Here is a 22,886-nt window from a genome sequence, read left to right as displayed (position 1 = left end):
GATCCACATCCGCAAACGATCTGGTTGAAATCATCAGTTACCTCCAATTCTTTCATTTTTTTGGAGTGCTTCCCTGATCACCGAAGGCCACGGAAAATCGTTGCACGCATCAGCCTTTACACAGCGTTACTCCCGTGCTACGCTGAGCAGCCCCTGACGCAGGAGCTGCCCTGTCCTAGTTTCACAACTCCAGTTTGATTTACATCGTGTAAATAGAGGCCAAAAGCAAGCCTCCAGTCCCAAAAGATGCGTTATCTCAGACTGCACCTTCTGTACGTTTTATGGAGCAAATTTTTAGGTCAAGGAACAGTATACAAACCTATCCACTTCAACAGAAAAGCAGGAATGGAAAATATGACCTAAGAGTCAACCAAGCACAAAGCTTACATTTCACCAGGAACCCGTACCCTAGTTATTGATGGAACCATTACAGAGGTTTTCATTTGTCCCCCTCAGCCGCTCTGGGGGTGGGGAGCAGCCAGCATTTACTACTTATTTACGTCAGAAACGCCTCCGCAAACTGCTGAAGATGCATCTGCCGATGCCACTAAGGCATTTAAGTCGGTGGCACTCAGGAGGCTCGTTTGCCACCCGACCCGCGCCACGGAGCCTCACGCCGCGCATCGGCCAGCTGCCAACAGCTGCGCTGTCAGACGGAGAGAGCCTGAAGCCACCCAAGCTGACTCCGGCGAGCCGAGCGCTCCCACGTACGACCCGGTTAGTCGGCAGCGCCGCAGCCGCCCACGTGAACGTTCTTGAGCTCCGTTTGCAGCAAAGGAAACGCTGAGGTTCTGACATTAACCGCTCCGGCCACCGGCACCGGGAGCCTCGCGGGGCAGCGTCAGCCTCCTCGATTCACCGAGGGGAAAACGTGCTGCGTGGTGTGCTTGGAAACATCAAACAGCAGCAAAGGAGAGGGCATCCCTCCTTCAGGTATGATTCTGGCACCGGGGACCCGCGGCACCGACAGACGGGGTCACGCTCCAGGGCGGCAGAGCGCGAAGACGGGGCGATGTCTGTGTTGATTCACTTGCTCCCACCAGCACCGGGCGTTTCACCTTGGCAGCACTTTCCTGCCGACACGGTGGGCTCCTCTGGAGCCCTCACAGCCTAAGGAGTCCGTCGAGGAAACGAATCCAGATGTCACAAACAGCCAGCACAGCTCGCTCCCACGTCACCGACTACTGAGAGCTCGCTTCCATTTCGACAGGCGGGCTTTCCAAGGTCCAAACAGGAGTAAGACATTTTGAGTGGCTGGTAAGTAAGCAAACACAAGGAAAGCTTGATGAACTCAGCTGCCCACGTGGAGGGCGGCACGTGGAGCTGGCAGCACGGCGGGCAGGGGAGCCCCGGCCCCATGGCATGGGCCACTGTGGGTCCCTTAGAGAGAAAACCCTTCCCTGCTGCCCTTTCTCACTCCTTTTCTTTCTCCCAGCTTAAGAATCTGTTGCTGGGCTTGGAAGTGATGCAACCTGGTCTTTACTAGATATTTTTCTACTTTCTTATAGTCACAATACAGTCAGGAGGTCAAATAAAATACAGCTTTTCCACAGCACCTACCAACTTGGTGAACTTCGGAGCGTAAATCTAACTGAAGAAGATTGGGGGCTGGGGGAGGAAATCAATAGTTGTTACTTCTAGAATCTTACTGCAGTTCTCTTTTTTGATTGTTTTCTGAAAGTACAGGACGGAGAGGAGGAGGAGAGTTTCAAACCATCCAAAAATGGTAGAGTTTGTGTTACACTTAAACAAACCTCTGGTTCAAGTTGTCTTGCACTCAAGATGAGTATCTGCTCTGCATTATCAGACAACATCTGATTTTTGTTCCTTCTCTTTTGTTTTCCTTTTTAGAGGTTTATTTTTAAAAGAGGACTATGTAACAGGGCCTCTTCCATCTCAGGGAAAGTAAACAAACTCCTTCGCAGGGAGGATCGGGGACGAAGGAACAAAGCCAGCTGGACTAAACTGCATGAAGGTGAACTTATTTGTCATCATTTGGTATCACAGCAGCACTATGACTTTGATCAAGGTCAGGGCAAGGTGCTGCACACAGACACACTCATTCCCCCCAGAAAAGCCTGCAGTTACAGCAGCCATGGGGAAGCCACACTGTTAGTCCCAGATTTCAAGTGGAGACCTGAATGCGACAAAAATAACACAGCAAATCGGTGCCACGTCCACAAAGCTGAACTCCTAAACCTTGGTCCCTGCACAGCCGTAACTCCATCTTTCTCCTCTTTACTCCTGGACTCATCTGGCAGACCACAGCAGCTCAAAACATCACCTTTCCTCGGTGCTATCTTATCTAAACTCAGCAAAAACTCTCACCAGCAGCAGTGCAAAGCCTTGAGAGATGTCTTTCCAAGGCAAAAAGCAACCAAGTTACCATGGTGGATCCATCAAGTCCTGAGCAGTTTTAGCACTAATATCCAAGTGCAAAGAAACCACAGATGCAAAGGACTTGGTAGGATTTCTAGAACTTCTCGGGATAATGTGGCTTTCTTATTTGGGATAGCAAAGGGCTGTGTGCCACTGCTGAGACCAAGGTCCCTGCAAGAGTTTGTGTGCTCCACCAAGGCTAAACCTCTGGTCCAGCCATGCTCTTAAACCCAAGAAATACTGGCAGGGGGACCTCTTAAAACCAGAGTAGGAGAACCCTAGGAAAGTGCTCTCAGCGAGAGGACTGGACCCGTCCAGGAATAGGAAATTTAACGGACAGGAGAGAGGCCATCAACTTCGTCAGCCTGGTGAGGATGGGAGGCAAGCAGGATAAATATTTAAGTTCCTGCTTATTAGGAAACGCTCGGCAAATAACATGAAGCCCGAAGGGGGTGTTAAAGAGAAGTATATTCAGTGTTATGGGAAAGTTAATGAGAAGCTGTAACCATTATGTATGTATCATATATGGAAAACTAGGTGAGGCCCCTGCGGACCATTATACACCACATGAAACTTTATGGACACTGTAATGCATTATTTTTAATGATTCCCTTGCCTGCTTCAGGCCCTGCAAACCAAGAAGAGCTTGCCTAGCTTCCTGGTGGTGTTTTAGCAATGACACCTCGCTTGTTGCTAGATTTCTGGGTTACTTTAATGAGAAATAATTGGGTTACTTTTCAAGATTCCACAAAGCCCATACGCAATGAACAAAAACCCCGAGAAAGTTGCTGCTGTGTTGCAGTGCTCTTCACATCCTCTGCCTTCCAGAAGGTTACCTCCCCCGGTAAACCATTCATCTACAAATATCCCCGCAAAAACATTGGCACTTCTGCTAGTTCAAGTTTGCATTGTCATCATCCATCTCTAGGGAGAGCCAGGCCACAGAAACAACCAGCTGCAACATCACAACGATTGCCCCTGCAGGAGATGTATATAATGAAAATTGAAAGCTGCAGGATGAACTTCTTACATACTTGTCCTTTTGGTTTATTCATCAGAAATAATTATCTCTGCTCACATTCACAGGAGCACATACTTTATGATGTACATTATAATTTAATGGATTTTTAATAATACTGTAACTACAGCAGAAGCAGAAAAAAAAGACAGACATTAAACCATATGTGCTGTGTTGGTGGGTAAATGGTGTTGAGTAAACATCAACAACCTGTAACCAGTTTAACATCAGCGATGGGAAGAAGGAACTGTTACTTCCAGTATTTGAAAATCGTAGTGATCGCTAATCTGAATGTTTAGCTTAAAATCTCCCTCAGTAACAGAAATCAGCATATGCAAAGGGGCAAACACTGAGTTTCTGATTTCGGGCCCTGCAGGTGACACCCCTGACAAGAGCCCGAACTCCCCAGCCCAGTTTCTCCACCTCCGCACTGGAGAGAAGCAATAAGAACAGACCCCAGGACAGCGGCACGGGAGCGTGTCTGAATTCTGACCTCCGTTGTGCCAATTAAAGCACTCCCAGTATTTTACAAAGCTATTGATGTCTATTCCTTAAGCATCAGTAGAAATTATTGCTCCAGCAGGAGAGACTGACACTCTGAACACTTTCCTCAGAAGCCACTCTGCAGCTAACGAGTCAGTGCAAAGCATCACCATGTCACCAGTACTTGGACTGACATCTATTTATAGGCTAAGAAATCATATACGTGGTGTCCCCACCAACGGTGACACATCTTCATTCAGGCATGAGTCACCTATTCACAAGCATGTTTCCAAAAATAAATCCTATTTACCAGAATTAAATTCCACATGCTCAGGAGAAAACGTGTCCTTAAAACCAGAAGAACAGAAAAAAAAAAGGCACGTTAGAAAACCAAATAATAGCAAACGCGCACTGAAGTCTTCTCCCTGCAGGTCTCCACGACTCGTACCACGATGCTGAGGCCGGAAACGTTTAAGATATAACAATGAAGATGGTCGTACGTCGTCATTAAACACCCCTGCCAAGGTCACCAGAGGGCTACTGGCCAAAAGGAAGTATCCAGAATATTCCTGGCAAGCGGCGCTTTGCAGAAACAGTTCGTATATTGTGGTTATTAGAGAGAACAGACAGGGCGGGCGCCAAGTAATCCCAGAAAACGTAGTGTTAAATAGCGGGTTCCAACCACAAAGCTGCTGATGGGGATGTTGAAAACGTCAGCGCGGCTGAAAGACACTCGCCAGCGGTGAATGTCAAGTAGCGCGCTACTGTTCAGCAGATGCAATAAAAATCCGTTAAGGGTACTCGGGTAATGGGACCAACATCACGGTTGTTGATACAAATTATATCCAGAAAGCAAAGAAACAAATGGATAAATAAGTAACTAGTGCAAAAAAAAAAAAAAAAAATGGAACAAGTTCAAACTTCTTTTATAGTAATAGTCTCCAGTTGAGCATAATCACCAAAGCTATAGTGATAAGATTGCCAAAACTAGACAAACATCTGTGAGATGAATTCATCTCCGAGGGGAAGCCAACAGCTTGTTATCATTAAAGAGGCAATGCTCTCTCCGCGTTTGAACTGCAGGCCGCCTTGTTACTGCGTTTGCCGAGGCAATTGCACCAGATGTTGGCAGCTATCTTCAGATGGATGACAAGCACCTGCTGTTGGGGAAATTAAATGCTCGTCGGCCTCCTATCCTTCAGGGGAGGGTGGGCCGGGAGGGGAAGAGGGGGAGTGGTGACGGCTGACCCTCTGAAATAAACCTATTTATGCAAAGTGACAGTAAGTGCTGGTTTGCCAAGCGGGGAAACAGAGTGGAAACTCATTGGATCTCTTCCATCGCCCCCGGTGAAATCTGCTCCCACCCTCCCAGTCGTGACAATTAACATGGCACCAATCTGAACCCGCTAAACCGCTCAGCAGAGTAACGCAGTCAACAGAGGGACCTTCTCCTGAAAAGTCACCGCTCGCGCGGCGACTTCCCCAGCAGCGGCGCGTGGCCGCGGCGGCTCTGCCAACAAACCCCACCACAGCCTGGCACCTTCGGGCAACACAGACCCAAACCCCTGCCCAACGCTGAAACACACAGATGCCCAGAGCAGAGTCCTGCACACGCTCGTGTTTGCTCGGATTTAAAATCAACGTCCGGGAACGGGGGCAAACGGCATCTCCCTTTCACTCCCGGGCGGTGGGACGTGACCGTGCCGCACCGGTTCGTTTCAGACCGGCCTCCCTCAGCATCAGGAGCAGCAGTAAAAGTCATGATGGGCACAGCAACTCGTTTTAAAAAAGAAAACACGGAGCAGCTTCTTCTCCGACAGACGCGCTAGCGTTTTCAACTTTCTGTGAAAAGCAAAACTGCAAAATGTGAACTCCTTTATTTGAGCAGTCATCTCTTCACGATACGTCCAATACTCTCACTTCTTCAGACTTCCATGGCGAGGACATTATAGCAAAGAGGTGCATTATGTGACATATTCTGCCAGCAGGACCCATCAGAGCCCGGATCACTATTTCACCAGCACGTTGCCCTGGACAGTAAGTCGAACACACCGCTGTTGTGCCCTACTCACCCCAAACCCCGTGCAAACGTCCCTGACAGAGACAACATCTGTTAGATCTGAACTGGCCACATGCATTTTAGGTACCCTTCAGATTAAGAGGCAGTTAATCCTCATTCTGCTTAGATTATCTTAATTGGCTCTTCACTTGAGCTACTTTGCCCTTGTCCCCATTTCCGAAGTCATATTTATAAACACATATACTGTACCACACACAGAGAGCACAGCTCCTCACGCCGCTCCCTCCCAGGGCTGGATGGCATCATCCAGTACTGGACGACTATCAGTAGGACCGACGTTGACCAACCTGCCGTGCTACCACTCCGCTTCTACCAAAATATACTCAGGTGCATTTTTTCCCTAGAAAATAAAATACTAAGTCCTGTTGCGCAGTGCCAGCCAACAGCTTACAAGTGACCGACTGTGGCTGTTGATTTCCATGTGGAAAAAATGTTATTACACCTCCTTCCTGTAACGTGTGCTCTTTTTCCACATTTGGAACAATTTATATGAAGTTCCTCATGGATACTTCAAAAGCCCTTCTCCTAAGGGCCCGGACTTGGAGCTGCATTTAAATAATCCTCATATTTCACATCGTATCACTCGATACTGGGGTATTTATTATGTAGTATGATGACAATGATCAAACACTCACTCTCCAATCAACTATGTTTTAACTAGCTCGCTTTAGCTGATGAGCCTACCCCGAATTTGCGAGCAGTACCGTGCGAGCTTCAATTACACCATACAAAGTTTAAATAACTGCTGCTGTTTTTTCACCAGAGAGTTGACGTTAAAACATGAGTTTTCCCAAGGCAAATCTTTGGCACCCTCAGTCGTAGCTACTCGAAGTACAGAAGTAATGTTCCAGACACCGGTTCTCACTCCGATGGATGTCAGGAGCGGTGCCTACATTTATAAAGATCTTCCTGAAGAGTCCAAGACAAGTGCCAAAGTGGAATGTGATGCGATTTCACACCATATATTGGAAATATCAGAAAAATTCGACCTCACTCCTATTGCTGTGGTTTAACACCACTTTTTGCTCTCAATGCAGCTTGCTGGGGCACAGCTCATCTTGTGTTGCCTTTCTGCAGCAGCCAACCCCACGGGCCCTGCTCCGAAACAGGGCCTCCAAGACGCCACCGCTGCCCAACAAAGGACAAGCCCTTTCCAGAGAAGTTCTACATCTGCGACCCCACATTGGGGCTGAATCCAAGACCAGCAATGATTTAAAGATGTTACCAAACATTATTCACTAAATTTGTTAAGTATTTTATATAGCTTACTGGGCTCATATAAAAGAAAAGCGGGGCGAAAAACAAAATTTACTTTCTAGGGTCTCTGAAAAGGTACAGGTCATTTTCACGGGTTTGGCTCAGTTGCAAAACTGATACAAAGACCCTACAAACAAACATTCACACACCTTGGAGGAAGAAACACAAATGTTTTTTTACAGCTTTCTTCTCCCCAAACACAGCCAAATCACTGATTTCATCTGGGCTCTTGGTATGCTTCTGGGTCGCCAACCCTGTATCGTGCTCTGCAAGCTCAGGACCAACACTGGTCCCCTGTCACTGAAGTAAGACAGAATACAGGGCACCAGCCACAACCTGATGCCAACAAAAACAGAATCAAAGGATATAGCAGAGTTGGCTTAGGAAAGGAGGCAGACCCTGCCCTGATGGCTCCCGGGAGCTGGGGATGCTGAAGCCGTACCCACGGCACGGCCACCCCAACCAGCCCAGCCTCAGCCCACCAACACCCATTTCTTCGGTCCACACCGAGTCCACGGCGACTAAATGTTTACATTTCCCATGCCCTTCAGAGCTAAGTAGGAATGGCAAGGAAACGTAGGGTGAGATAAAGCAGCTTGCCCAAAGTCAGACAGCAAGTGGGTGGCACCGCGGGAAACAGCAGCCAGATGCTCGGGGCCCCGACTCTCCGCCGCGACCGCCTGATCTCGCACGGTTACGGCGCTCCGGCACAAAAGCCTCCTCGCCGTTCCGTTTAACCGGAGCAGAAAAGGAAATAAAATTGTACTTCAGACTTCTGCTGAGCTCTGATACAGCCCCCTTGCCCACAAATCCAGCTTTAACATTTCCTCTTTTCGTAAAATCCAGGTAGAAACCAACATCTAATTTATAACAAAACCACGTCCATAAAGCATGTGTCTTATTACAGACCACCTAAAAACTGACTTCCTGTGTACGACTTTTCACTGGCAGAATGAAAACACTGACTTTGTTTTAAGCAGCGATCGAGTTTCTCAGTTAAGGTTTTGGAAGGGGGAAAAAAAAAAAAAAAGAGCATGTGTGGGAGGAAGAAGAAATAATAAAAAGGGTTTTAGGCCATGAGAGACCATTACATCCCAGATCTTTGTCACACGCCAAAGCAAAATTTAAAGGAATATTCATTACCCTTTGGAATATCATGAACATAATATTCCAATGAAGAAATCCAGAAATATTGGAACTGTAAATCAGAAGCAAAGGGCCACGTGCACAGGGCTGAACGCTGTTCGGCACGGCCGTAACACAGCAGCCCCCACAAACTGTGGGTTTCATCGTCCCAAAAAGCTGCAAACAATGACGTGTTTGTCTCTTTCTCCTTCTGTTTTAAGGAGGTGCAATGATCCAAATAAAGCAACTTCTCCCAAGGTACGTCCAGGTAACTTACATAGAAAAAAGAATATAATGACCTAAAAGCTATTTAACACCAGGTCTAGAGGTAAGAATCGCTTTGGAAGGGAACAGTGACGTCAGCAGCAGTTAAAAAAAAATGCCAACACATTCTCTTTTTTACTGAATACTACAAGTTTTTTTAAGAACTCCAGCTATTACAGACTAGAATATAAATAAGAGTCCAAATCTGTCCCTTCATTTCATAAAATGTAACCAATTCACAAATATTGAATCTGGAAATGCATTTTGCTGAAAAATGTGAAAGGCCAACAACTCGTCAACCCAAAAAATGACTTTTCTGCAAAGCAAATACTTTAAGAGCAGACCATCCATGTATCCTACTGATCCTTAAATCTACACATCAATGTCCAACAGACGTAACAATACAATTTAAACTGTGTGCCAAGTCTAAATTAACTAAGCTTTCACTTTCATACAGGCAAAATTCCTTGCACCTCCCGACTCTGGCCTTAGCACCAGCTCCACGCAGGCTTCCAAATCCCCCCAAAATGAACCCATGGCAAGAAAACCACCTTTTCTCATGCTAACAACTCTATTGTAACAACATCTTCAGAGGCCATACTCAAGGTCTCGGGAAAAGTAAACCACTGGAGTGCTTAATAATGCAACGGCGCATTAACTCGTTCACGCCCAGCCGGCCTTGCCAAGCAAGGAGGAGTTCTCTCTCGTGTTTTCCTGATTTATATTTTCACAGCTGTCAGAGAGGAAAGCTTCTAGGAAGGCGAGTTATGTAAACCACCCGATTAGGCTGAAATCCTGGCTGTGGCTCACACCTCCTGCCCTCTCCCCGCTCCCGGCACGCTTCCACAGAGAAAGCAGAGGGACTGCATTACAAAAGATTATTTTTTTTCAAAGGTTAAACTGGTCAGTATTTGCCTCGCTGTCCGTGTTGTAATGCATGACATGGTACGACCAAAGGAGGAAATTCCCATTCTCACGTTTTGCTGCTTTTGGCTTTGTTTTTCCGGCACGACGGCGCTGCGGCGCTGCCCAGGTGTGCCCGGAGCAGAGAGCAGCTCCGAGAAGTTTCCCTCCTCTCACTTAACTGCCACTAGACACCAAGTCATGGCTACAGAAGGGAGAGACGGGAAAATTACAAGCTTTCAAAAGCTCAACAGTTTCACAGAAAAAAAAAAACACAACCAACATCAGAAGCTAGATATTATTCTTCCACCGGTCTGTTTTGCATCTCACAGGAAATAACAAGTGATTGTAGAAAACGTTTTGGATCCAGAGAGATAATTCAGAAATCCTGTCTTGTTTCAAAATTCCCAAATCTTAAAAGCTGTTCTTGAGGAAACAACGTATTCCAAGCAAAGTTGAAACATGCCTGCGATTTGTCTGAAGGACCTCGTGGCAAGCCAGAACAGAAAACAAAATTAATGCATACTGGTCTGTTCCAATTTCATCTGAAAATTTGAAATAAAAAGCAAATGCCGTCACTCCCTTCCCCAAAAGGCATTTTAGGATTGTTGTGCAAGAAAAAGCATCGAGCCAATGCTCCCACTTTGAGATTTTTTAGAAGTAAAACAGCTGGGGCCACCGCCACCAGCACTGCTTTTCTAGCAGTCTGAAATACCAATATGTAAAAACATTGTTTGTCCACAAAACTATTTCACACATCTCCTTTAAAAATCACCATTCTTTTTCAGAAAAGTATAAATTGAAGTGAATTCTCGCCCACACAAGAACATGTTTTTTCTACAATAGTCACATATGGGCTGATCTAATCGCTCGAGACAACCGCCACGTACCTTTACCACAACTCTGTTCCCACCGTGCTGGAAACAGGGGCTGGAAGGACACAGTAGCCTTTTCATTCAAAGGACCGTTCCCACCAAGACTGATTACAGTATTTCAGTAAGAAGATTTTTACTCAAGAATTCTGATAATTGGGTCCAAAAGCGTACCTGCAGCCCAACCACATTAACGAATCAATTAACGACCGCGCGCAACGGTTGAGCATTCGTAGGCTCATCGGGCGGTCCCCGAGCCGCATCTCGAGCCCGGCTTGCCCGACATCGAGGCAGCCTCGACGCAGAGGGGGGGACTAGCAGCTGGGGCACCGAAAGGGTTAAAATCCCATGTCAAACAGCAAGTCCTGGCTCCAGACCAGAAGGGACATGGGAACCAGGGCAGCTGAGTTATAAAGGCCTTATTGTAGCAGCCCACTGGATTGGAAATGACTTGTAGGCCTAATGAAACAAAACTTTGGCAGTAAAACAGAATGAAAGGAATGAGACAATAAAAGAGAGGAACAAAGGGAGCAGAGTTGTTTCAGCTTAGGAAAATAAGCTCACTTTGTTGTTGGGAAAAGCCAAAGCCGATTAGGATAAACCAATGACTAGGCATAAGTCTTCCAAACTAATTACACAGCTCGCCATGTGAAGTATAATTGCAAGCTGCAAAATAAGGACTACACCACTTTCGCAGGAGCTCCATGAAGGGAGCATCACCCAGGGAAAAACGAGCCCTGAGAAGTCCCTTATCACCACTTGTTGGCAGCTGGAAAGGTGCAGAACACGCACGGCCGAGAGAAGTGCAACTCGCTGGCGTTCAGGGGCCACCTTCTGCGCTCACAGTCCTCCCGGTGAGGCTTCAAAAGGCTGTTACTTTTGTTTGGTTGGTTGTTTTTCCCCTTTTTTAAATGATACCAGAAGCCTCAAACGCTCCAACATGTCCCGATCTTGGGGAGCACCGTGTTGCTCTCACTTTCAGCGGGCCATAAAACAGGTATCTCCGCAGCCGCTGATGGCTCAGGGCTCTCGTGGGCCCTGCAGAGGGTGCAGCCCCCCATGCTCCCCTCTGCACCTCCTCACCTCCAACACCTTCTCATCCAAATTCTTTCAAACCCTGGTCCGAACAGCCAGCTTTTCACACGCCAGCACCAGGGCAACGCTGCAGACCCCGGATGGGTCAACACGGCCAGTGAATTCATTTTGTTCGCGAGAACATTGGAAACATCTTGGACTGAAATAACAGGAGCACAGAAACAACTGCATTACACTACCAGGATTAGGTAGTAAGACAATGGATTTTCTTTTTTTTTTTTTTTTCCTTCTTATTGTAAACAGTTATATCTTGGTTGGAGTTTTGTTTTCCCGACTTCGCCTCCTCATGCCCTCCTGTGGATCCTGCCACATCTCACCAGGGACGACAGGCCCCGCAGCCGACCCCCCCCCTCCTCGGCACCCAGAGCCCTCCCCCTCCTCAGCATCCAGCCCCCCTCCTCGGCACCCAGAGCCCCCCCTCCTCAGCACCCATCCCTTGCCAAGGGTCCCCGGGGAGCCCCACAACAGCTGTCCAGGCACAGGTTCAGCGTCAGCAGCTCAAAGCACTTGGCAATCAGGAGGCTGTTAATTACACCACTCTGTGCTTGTCCTCTTAAGTCTTTTGGTCTCACTCAGGTGATTTTTCCCAGCCTTCCTCCGCACCTTGGAGCAGCCAGGGATGCCCGTCTGTGCAAAACAAAAGCTGGGACTCTTATGGATCCCAGGCTTTACAGAAAGAAAAAATAATCGCGACCAGAAATTTCACGATCAAAGAGTCAGGAGTGATCCTTACCACGTACTTTGGGGATCTAACGGGCAGGCACTTTCCCAGGTCAAGTCAGGGAAGAGGGTTTATTAACGCCAACTTCTTTTTATTGGAGAAAAAGGTTCTGGCATTTACTTTTCAAAAAGCTGCAGTTTTGAATCCCACACTTTGGGCCCTTTCCTGCCAACTGCAGCTGAGCACGGCCCCAACACTGGTACCAGTTCTAAGCACATCGTGTGTTTTGAGAGCTACCTCCAGTTACCAAAACAACCTCCCCTGGTTGCAAAGCTCTTCTCTGCAGCAAGTACAAACAGGATTTCAAGAACCACAGCAGTAGGTAAGCAATTTTTTCCACACCAATAAATAAGCTCAGCATTTCAAAGCGCAAGTCACCTGAGATGCTCTTATCAAATACGGGCGGCTCCTCTACGCGTTAATTATGTAATGCAATTTTCTTTATTTTAAGAAAGCGCTAAGCAAACAAAAACCTCACCAGTCGATCACGGTGCACTGTTTGCATTGCAATGGCTCGACTAGGCAGGGTACAGACTTGCAACCTGTGCAAGGAACTCGAGGAAAGGTGGGGAAGTGGAATGGACAAGGAGAAGGAAGCAGCTCCTGCAAGGTCCCTCAGGGCCAGTCCTGGGTCATTATATCCAAATTCAGCATCCCAACTGCTGCAGTGTTTAACGAGTCTTCTAATTTAGCTGGACCACAAGTCCCCGTTTCCTAGGGTTATTAACTGGGGTTATTAACCAGCTCTGCATCTTCTCACAACTAGAGCCTTGGGGAGAGTCACCTCAAAAACACCCCCAAACCCAACTGCCTCAGCAGATAAACAGCAAAGTGCAATGGAGAGAGCCCGAACAACTGCACGCAAGGTCGAGTCATGGCGACACAGCCGAGAAGTCTCTCCTCTGAAACGGCACCGACTTCACCAAACTCCTCTCCTTTCCACAAGCTGGAACAGGGATGCAACTGGAAAACGTCACCTGGTAGCAGAGGCACCAAGCCCTGGGAGCCCCAGGTCCTACAGGAGGAGCTGAGCTCCCCGATGGGACCACCCTGTCGCCGCAGGACACACCCCGGCTCTACTGCCAGAGGAATGGGTTCCAGCCTTGACTGCGACTTGTACAATTACTTTCTTTTTTAGCCTTCAAATTAAGACACTTGAAAAAAAATTTGATTTTCTGAAAGTGTGGCCTTTGGAAAGCCAGGCCTCTTTTAAGCTACCTCAGGAAAGGCAGAGCACGGAAGCAGAACTGAAGCCTCCCAAATCACTGGTCACCACGGAAAAACGCAGCCTGGTCGTCTGCGTTCTCAGGGGCTGTAAAACTGCAAGCATGAAACTACCAGATGGTGAAATTAAAAAGACTATATTAAGACAGCATCCAGACAATATGCAAAGCACTTATATTGAAACTATTATTAACTTCAAAAATACAGGTTAGAGGAGTTCTGCAATTAGAAGTGACTACAGAAGAAACGTCCAAAAGCTCATGTAATCCTTTAATAAAAGGCTCAGCAGGCTGTAAACATCCTGCCGGAATCAAAGATTATTATTGAAAATAAAATGAATGGTTTGCAAAACAACCATCAATCCAGCACAGGAACAGTTTATAAACTCCCCTCCTCAGCGCTCAACAAAATACTGCCTGGCCAAGGCTTTTCAGGCCAGATAAAAACATCAACTAACTACAAGGAAACGAGCTGCATGGAGCTCTGCCGTCAGTGGGGCCGACAGGAGTCTCATGGAAGTGGTACCACAAACTGCTTGCAAAGCAGATGCCTCTGCACCTCGTCAGACTCCTGACCAAGCATCCAGAAGCCCTCGGGATCCAGTAACCTCCATGGAAGTTGGTGGCACCAAGCTCTAGCTAGATGGAGCCTGGATTGTGAGGTCTGAGTGGTTCCATCGCTGTGAAGACCATTCTGGCAAGGTTCAGGCTTCCCTCTTTATATAAACTTTTTTTTTTTTAAATGTCAGAATTCTACATAGATTTCCACAGGATCTTGCACAAAGATTTTCTAATAAGAAATTAAATAGATATTCTAGTGACTTCCATATTATTCTTGCTATTCACACAGTTTCTTCAGGCATTTTCACAACTTAATGAGCTCCCTCAAATATATCTTTTGCTCCTTTAGCCACTGGAATTGGGGTAAACAGAAGGCTGATTTTATGGAGTAGACAACTGTGTAATCATTCAGCTACGGGTCAAATTCTTCCTGAACATACACGAATTCACCTCCCAATGATTCTTTTTTCTCTAATGAAGGTACGTAGTGTTGGCAATGATGGACACACACATGCAACAAACAGAAAAGGAATTCCAGGAGCAATTCCAGAGGCTTCAAGAAATTACACTGAAAGGCAAAAAAAAAAGTGGCCCTCCTCTGAACATAGGCCTCATTGCACTTTTGTTTTTCAAAACACACTTTAAAAAGAAAGGAAGGAAAAAAAAAGAAGAATTCAAAACATGTAGTGTTCACTCGGGCAGGAACTTACCTTGCCAAACTGCTCAAAGTATTGCTTTACGTCTTCCACTACTGTATTAGCCGATAATCCACCTACAAATATTTTCTTTGTTCTCGTGACCATCTGTAAGAAATTACAAGACAAGCACATGGTTTAACCAGATTATTTCAAACAATATGTGGAAAAAAAGAAATATTCTTTAGATGCCATCCCTAACTCAGTTAATGAGAATACTCCTTTACAAAAGCAATCCAGATTCTTTTTGATTAGATACTTTTTTCCTTCGACTTGTTTTGGTTTTATTTGAGAAATGGCTGAGTTAAGGCACTCAATAACAACTCTAGCCCCCGGATATTTTTTTTTAATAAATGATTTTTATTGTGCTTCTCAATGCAAATATAAGTGAGAGAGTGTCGTATCCTTATAGTTACTGTCTCAAAAAGACATGCCTTTTTCTCCTCTTTTTCACCTAAAGACAGAGTGCTGCTCTTTGGCAGACAAAAGGTAATTACATCAAACTGAAGCAACATGTTATTAAGTTTCCACGGGTCAGTTTAAAAGGAACTTGCACAGTTACTTTAAAAATAATCAAACGATGGAAGACAGCAAGAGCTGCCGTTGCGGTCCTGGAGCTGCCACAAACTACGTCTCAGCTGAAATGCTCACAGTACCACCGTCCATCGGGGCTGGATCAGGCCCTTCAGAAACCCCTTTGTGTTCCCCCAGACCCCGACTGAGCACCCAGCTCTTCTTCCTGACCCGCACATCCCCAAGTTTGGTCCATACAAGGTGATGGGACAAAGCTGGAGTCCCTACAGAGAACGTACTACCAGATAACCCATTATCCATAGCCCTTTAGGACAGGCAGGACCCAGCCCAGGGACCCAAACCCCATCGGTGGCAGGAGAAGCTGATGTCTTTGGTGGTCTGATCCCAAACCACTTGAGCCTTGAGGGCCACCTGAAATCAAGGCAGATCCAGGACAACATCATCAGCATGCTCCAAAGGGGTGAGCATCCTCCCTGTATGCTCAGACAGAGGGAAATGCCCCAGCTTACAGCAGTGATGCCCTGACCCCTGGAGACAACTAACTGGCAGCCTTTCCCACCACATAGAGCCGTTTTAAAGTCAACGTTGCGTGCTAACTCAAGAAACCAAGCCTGGAGTAGCCCCAAATCCTCTCAGTGCAGAACAAATTAAACATCACTCCTGTCTCCCCTGCCACTCAAATCAACCAGGGTAGATACTTCCCTCAGTCGGCCCCAACCGTGCCTCGCAGAGCCTCACTACTCTTTTTTTTTTTTTTCTTAAAGTTAGGAAGAAAAGAGAGGCAAAAAACGCTGTAAAAATTCAATTATTTTTTCCTGGCTGCAATCTAGGACTCCGAAATTGAAGCCCAAGCATATATTTTTCTGTAGAAAATTGTCATTTACAAATAAAGAATTGGCTAAAGCCGACTTGTAACTAAAGGATTTTGCAGGGCTGTCAAGAGCCCTCTGCCTGCCAGCATCTGATTTAAGATCAGGCCAAGCTTCTGTTGTCATACAAAAGAGGGAGGAAAGCAATTATTCTGAAGCAATATTTGAAATTATCATCATTTTTATATTTGACCAAGAAAAAAAGAAAGAGAAAGAGCTACTTCTTTTAGAAGCAAGATTGAAGGTTAAAGAAAAAAAAAAAAAAAGACTACTTTGTTTCAATAGCTTCAGTCAAAGAAAATATTGGTAATGACAAGCAAATTCACAACATTTTAATGCCTAGAGATGTGTTGCGAGCTGGGAAATGGTTTCAGAAATCAGCTCTTTGGTACAAAAGTGAAGCACAAAATTAAGTCTGTTTTTACAATCTACGTTTTCCTGCGGAGACGGTTCAATCGCTTCGCTATCCGTGTCCCCCAGCAAGAGACGAGAAGCAGGGCGCAGCCTCAGCAACTCCGCCTCTCCCGCGTGCCCCGACAGGAGATTTCATTGCCCTCCACCCGCCGCACGCGGTACCAACGTGCCCCAGACGTGCCAGGGGCTCAGCCAGGAGTCCCTTCCTCACCGCATCTCCCACCTCCCACCAGCAGCCTGGGAGCCGCCGTCGTGGGACACACGCGGGTTTGGAAACAGCCTTTTGCCTGTAAAGATCCGGATGTGCGCGGCGGAGGGGAACCAACGAAGCCGCTCGCGGCGATGCCACGCTGAGGCTGGCACCACGCTCGGCTCAGATTGAGCCTGGGGCACCTGGGAGAGCCCCAGCAGATGAGAAAAGCTGCTGTTGGTGCTGGAAGCACCATCTCTTTCTCCATCGTTACGGCGGGTTGCCGCTGTACGCAGCTGACGTGTCTGCGCTGGTACGGCCTCACCAATCTCCAATTCTTAGATAACTGCAGGACTTGGACCAACTGGAAACAAAGCCTCCAACTCCTGCTCTGACCTGCAAATCCTCCCTCATCAGCCAAGCAGACAAGTTACAAGCTAAGACTTCATCGGGGTAGGAACTGCCGAGCGCTGTGGTCCGTCTGGAGCGGAGGTTTGCCACGGACCTGCAGCCCGGAGCACGCACCGTCAGCCCAACAGCTCATAGCCCATGGCTCACAAATGTGTTAGAGTGTCCAAAAGACGTTAAAGAAAAGAAGTACTCACTAACTCAGGGATTTCACTACACCAGGGACATCTTCTGTGTAGACCAGCCACTGAATCACCACTAAAAAAAAGATTTTTAAGCACATCAAATTGCCAGGATCAGGCACATTCACACAGGAGTTCTGAGAAAACCGACCTGAACTAGAAAGTTCCAAAAACTCTCATTGCTACTGGCTGTGATGGCACACGAGAAGACCACCTTATTTCTCCCTAAGTACCCCCAGCTGGCTACAGAGATGGGCACCAGCGCCCATGGGCTTCTGGTTCACTCCAGTAAGGGATGTTCTTGCCATGTGATGTGATATTCCCCACCATCACCTCTCCCAGATCTGTGCTTGTTTCAGGGAGGACAAAACAAGGGGTTAAAAAGTATTTAATGAGGCACACTTAGTGCTGTTTAGTAAACGTTAAAGACAACAAATGATCAGAAGCACAAGCAATTTTGGAGCCAACTGAAGGGTTTCTCTTTTCAAAAGTAAAGGTTCTTAAAAATCAAACTTTCTCATTTGGCTCAGAAAATAAAACAATGTCTTTAAGAAAAAAATGTCAGAGCCTCCAGTTCAGTGTCCCTTAGTATCTCTGCATACTCACCTACCATCTCTGTTCTTAGCGTGGTTTTTTTCCCCACTGAAACCATTTTATTATCATAACTACTAAAAATTAATGAAGGGGACTTTAAGCTAACTATTTTGCAGAATTCCCAGAATATCAAAATCTCTAGCAACAAGTACCCACTATTCTGCAGATGAGCCAAGGCCCAGGCTACGTTTAACACAGGAGTTACACCTTCGACTTCAGGGTGATGGTTTTGCATGTCATTTCCCCACCATTCTTTACACAGCCTTTTTTTGCTGCATGTCCCCCCCCAGCTTCCGTGAAGAGCTCCAAGCTTAGGAGGCACGGATGATGAGATTGGAAAGGATGAGCACTCACACCCAGCTAGCACAGAGAGGAGACTGTGTCACTGGCAGGTCTTGTTGCAAAGTAAAATGCATGTGCTTTGAAATCAGCTTCTCCAGATGTGCAGGTGCAGTTAAAAATAACCTGGGCAAATGTAGGTGGCAGCCGAGTCGGAAATGCCGGGATATTCCGCGTGCCATCACATCTTTGCTTGAAACAGGACTAGTTCCTGAATGAGCAGCCACTCTCCAACAGCAGGAGGCACAGACAGGTGCTGGAGCAGACCAGCACCCACGAGGCTCACGGAACACCCTGGAAACTGGTGCAGGACTCAGCCCTGGCACACGTCTGTGTGCAACTCGTTACGGCTTCGCGTCCTCAACTTTTCAACATGGTGGAAGTGGACTAGAGTGCTAATGGTGAATCTGCATCGCAAATTGCTGAAATTAGCATTAATTTCAGATTAAACTAATTATGCATATATAACTTTTCCAGAGTGCTTTCCTCTTTCTCGTGCGACAGCGTGCATGCGTGGGAACACGCGCGTTCCAGCTTGCTCACCTCATCTACGCTCTGACATTTCATCGCTTCTAATGTATCCGCCTTCTAAATAGGTTTATAATTGGAAAAATCATCTTTGGTATATATGCTGAACTGCATTTTATACCCCATTGTGTTGTACATTCAAACTACAGCATTACCTCTAATTAAAAACAACAATAACTCATGTAATAGGGGAAGTGATCTTGTTAACTAAATTGCCAGGCTGCTTTGGCAGAGCACAAACCTTAAGCAAGAACTCTCCAGGTCTTTCCCTACCTCCGGGATCCTCACAGGAAGTTCCAAAAAGCCATTAAAACCAAACTGAAACACAATGCGAAGCCCACGATGAAAAAGGCAACATCTCACGATGAAAAAGGCAACATCTACTGAAAGCTGCCAACCTTTACCCACTCACCAAGCAAGAGACCACCCCGGGAACCATTCCGTTCCCAACACTACCGTACGGCTGACAAAGGAGGACACGTTTTGCTGAGCGCTGTGTACTCCCACTAGCAACTACTACACTCTCAAGCTCCACAATGGCAAGAGGAACTCGATCCTGTGCAAAGGCAGCATGGCTTTACGTGCCACGTACAACACGCTTGAGTATTCCAAATAGGATTTCAGCAAGACTTAAACGGCGCAAATACCTTGTGCCTGACCCCGTGTAAGCTAACGGCATCCCGAGAGAGCCGACTCGGGCTACAGAAAGGCATGCAGGAATGAAAGGGCTCTTTCATCCAAACCAGTAGCACATTCCCAGCGGGGTCAATCAGTTGCCTTGATTTCTGTGGAAAATACAGATGGATTGTATTCTCCCGATCCATTGATCAATGAAACTGTTAACTTAGTCCCTGCTCTATTCCTTGTTTTCGGGTGTCTCTGGTTTTGCTGTTAACTTCGGGAGGGTCAGCTTTTGGCTGGTGTTCTATTTTTCTCCCTCGATGACTACGGTATCAGCAGGAGGCAGAACACACAAAGTGATTTTGATAGGACAGACGGAATTGGCAGCAATCGCCGAAGCCATTACCTTGGAGTTTCACAAGCCAGCCTGGCGCGGGTCCAGCACAGCCCTTCCTGGTCATCTTCCTGACCATGACCAAATGTCACTCTCTCATTTTTCCCCCCGGGAGGACGAGCCCCTCGCTCACAGGTACAGTTAAGCCACGGCCATTGCCCAGAAGCAGGGCTCGCTGTCCGGGCAGGGGCACCCCGCACCCTCCCCAGCCACAGCAATGCCTTTATGTGCCCCACCAACAAGAGCTTCCATCACGGGAGATCCAATCTCCTGAAAATTAGCCCCAGCTGTGAGAGCTCAGCATTTTTTTTGAGCAAAATCTGGCTTCAAGCTTCGTATCAAAAGATGCAGTAAAATTCAGCAGAGCCAGACTTCCCACCCTCTGGAGAACAGGAATAGATCATAGCCCCAGAGCCTCACTATAACCAGTTATACCATATCCCTTAGGGCTGCTCCCTTCTACTGTGCTCTAGTTAACTCTTTTATGGGTTACAGAAGCAAGGTACAGAGGCAGGAAGAAGGAAGCAGAGAGAAAAATCTATTTAAATCCCCCTGGTTGCTTTAGCTTCTCGTGCACGATACGGTAAGGAAGGTAATTCCAAATATTCGCTGAGTGTGGACAACTTACCTAGCACACCTGCCTGATTACTGCTCAACAGTGCTTAAAAAACCACATTAATAAGTTTAAATAAAGATCATTATTTTTAAAGGAATACATCTCAGGACCACAAATGGAGATCACTGCCCAGGGTGACTACGTACTAGGGGTGGGATTTCTGCGGTGCCATTATAATGTAGAGGTAAAGGTCCCAGTGTGAAGCAATTAAGACTCTGCTCCTAAATCTACAGGCTACTGGCAAAACTTCACCTTCTACAGAGAGAGAGATGGTGTTCTGCCCAGGGACCTCGCATGCAAAGACACAGCAGCGACATTTGATGGGAACACAGTATTACAATGTCCATCCATTCCTCTTACTTATATTACACTGTCTTCTGGAAAGAAACATACTGTGCCGTATCCAAAATACAACCAGAAGACATTCGCCCTCCAACAGGGCATGCAACTGTGAAAGAACATCTTTACAAGGGCATGTTCAAGGTCGATTTGGAACAAGGCTCCAAAGGTGAAGCGAGGTGGGCTAAAGTAGGTCAAAGTGGGAAATCAAACTAAGCAGCTTCCCAAAACAAACCCAAGTCCTCATTTTTTTTAATCTGGAACAATAGAAGGAGAAGGGAACCAGCTGTCCCTGCTCTCCCAAACCCAGGAGGGGTGTGCAGCACGGCAGACACTGCCCGGGGACTGGGTATAGCGGTGAGCGGAGTCTTCCTCCGCCGAAGAGCGTGCTGCCTGCCCTGGGCACGCTGGAAGCGGGGATTTGAGTGGGGCTTCCACAATGAAAAGCGGCTGAGGGCCTGCCCCAGAGGACAGCTGACCACAAAGGTCAACAACTTCAAAGCTGTGTGCCTGGAGTTGGACGCCAAAATCCATACTGAGGCACTTAAGTGGCCTAATTTTTCCAGGTCCTGCAGCTCCCATTGACTCAAAACCCTCATCCAAGAGTCCTCACAATATTTTTTGTGATTTGAGTCATATCAACTCGATTAAAATCTATTTGAGCAAAAGCAGTAGGCGAAATTGAGTGAGTACCTCCGACTGTTGCCGTACTGGCACACCGCCGCAGCTGCTGCCCGAAGCATCGCCAGCTCCCGAGCGCTGCAGGCACACGGGGAGATGTTCCCACTAGCCAACCTCAAGCCAAACAGCTCATGGAAGCTCAAGGCAGAGTCACGTTCAACCAAGAGCTGCTGCCTACTAACCAGGTGGGTTGCTCAAGCCCATGAAGTCACATTGGCATGTCATGGCAGTCAGGTAGGAGCCCAAACACGGATCCTGCTCCGGCCTCTTCCGTCAGTAGGCATTGCTCTGTACAGACTGTCACAGGGCAAGGCGTCAACCCATCTCCTATGGGCAAAACCTATCACTTCTTTGGCTGCTCCACACTCACCTCTCGAGTCGGGCGAGCGCACGCGGGCACTTACGCTGCCCAGCCAGCCGTGCCTCCCGGCAGGCACGCAGCGTGCTCTGCCAATACGCCCAAAAGCACGTGGTTCTGCAGCTAGAACGGCTTTTACGGTGCCGCCAGTGAACCCTTCTTTAAGCGTGCACTCACCAAAAGGAGAAGGAAGAAACGTATTTGGAGGTTTAACACAGTGTTTAACAAAAACCGACAGCACGGTCCCATTCGGAGAGTGAGAAAAGCACACGTTCTCTAAGAGTTTATAAATTCTTCCAGCTCTGAACACTGAGGTCACTTCAAAAAAAGTTTACTGCCTCTACAGTGCAGAAAGCAGACATGACTTAAATACTTCTAAGCTAGTATCAACTAATTTTTCATGATAACCGTGTCAAATCAGTGATGAGAGCTCTCCGCTAAGATTCTAGGTAATGTTCTGCTAAAACAAGAAAAATTCACAGGAAGGGAGAAGAAACGTGTAAAGCAATTTACCTCCCTCCCAACATACTCCAGATGATTTCTCTGAAAAGAACAAATGGAAAACCTTAACCCTTAGCCTTGATTAATTTCATCTACATAATATAGATGCACATGGCAATCAGTTACTGACGAGCAAGTTTTACTTCATGTGCTGAGTCAAGCTAATGCCTATGCAACACGCTGCTTGGCTTTTTCGTAAGGGCGATCTCTGCCTCCAACGCGAGGCCAGTGAAATCTTGCAAAACGTCCACATTTGCTTATTACTGCTGTTGAAATACTTTCACAATTTTATGAAACGCTGCATTTCCTTTTATCTTCTTCCCCCCACACAAATGGGCTGGCGAATTGCAAGAATTACAGTACTCCCACCTTCATCTCACGAAAGATGTTTCCCTTGCCAGGGAGGGACCCCACCAGCCATTACGAAAGCAACATAGTTGTCGCTCTAAAGCAGATCAAATAACCCTTGACTAGGAATAAAAGGGCCCCTGAGGAGCAGCATCAAGAAGGAAGAGTGGAAGCAAGACCAGAGAAAACACTCGTACTTTTTCCAAAGGAAGGCAGCACCTCGCAGCTACAAGAGCTTGTCTCCCTTGTGTGATGTTTACTCACTTATTGACCACAGGGCAAGTCATTTTGGTC

The 22,886-nt window shown here is 46.9% G+C and overlaps 1 protein-coding gene across 6 annotated transcripts in view; it reads right to left on the bottom strand.

Moving 5' to 3' along the window:
* MSI2 (musashi RNA binding protein 2) overlaps positions 1-22,886 on the bottom strand; it is a 237,900-nt gene that overhangs the window by 138,565 nt on the left and 76,449 nt on the right. For all 6 annotated transcript variants that reach the window (XM_086624426.1, XM_086624428.1, XM_086624429.1 and 3 more), the window contains exon 6: positions 14,692-14,784. In XM_086624426.1, coding sequence (XP_086480552.1) covers positions 14,692-14,784 — 93 coding nt within the window. The remainder of the gene's footprint in view (positions 1-14,691; positions 14,785-22,886) is intronic.

The sequence above is a fragment of the Tauraco erythrolophus genome, chromosome 21, assembly GCF_009769465.1.
Source record: "Tauraco erythrolophus isolate bTauEry1 chromosome 21, bTauEry1.pri, whole genome shotgun sequence".
Taxonomy (NCBI): Eukaryota; Metazoa; Chordata; class Aves; order Musophagiformes; family Musophagidae; genus Tauraco; species Tauraco erythrolophus.
The sequence above is the reverse complement of the archived record's forward strand: the minus strand, read 5'-3'. Positions and strand labels throughout refer to the sequence as shown.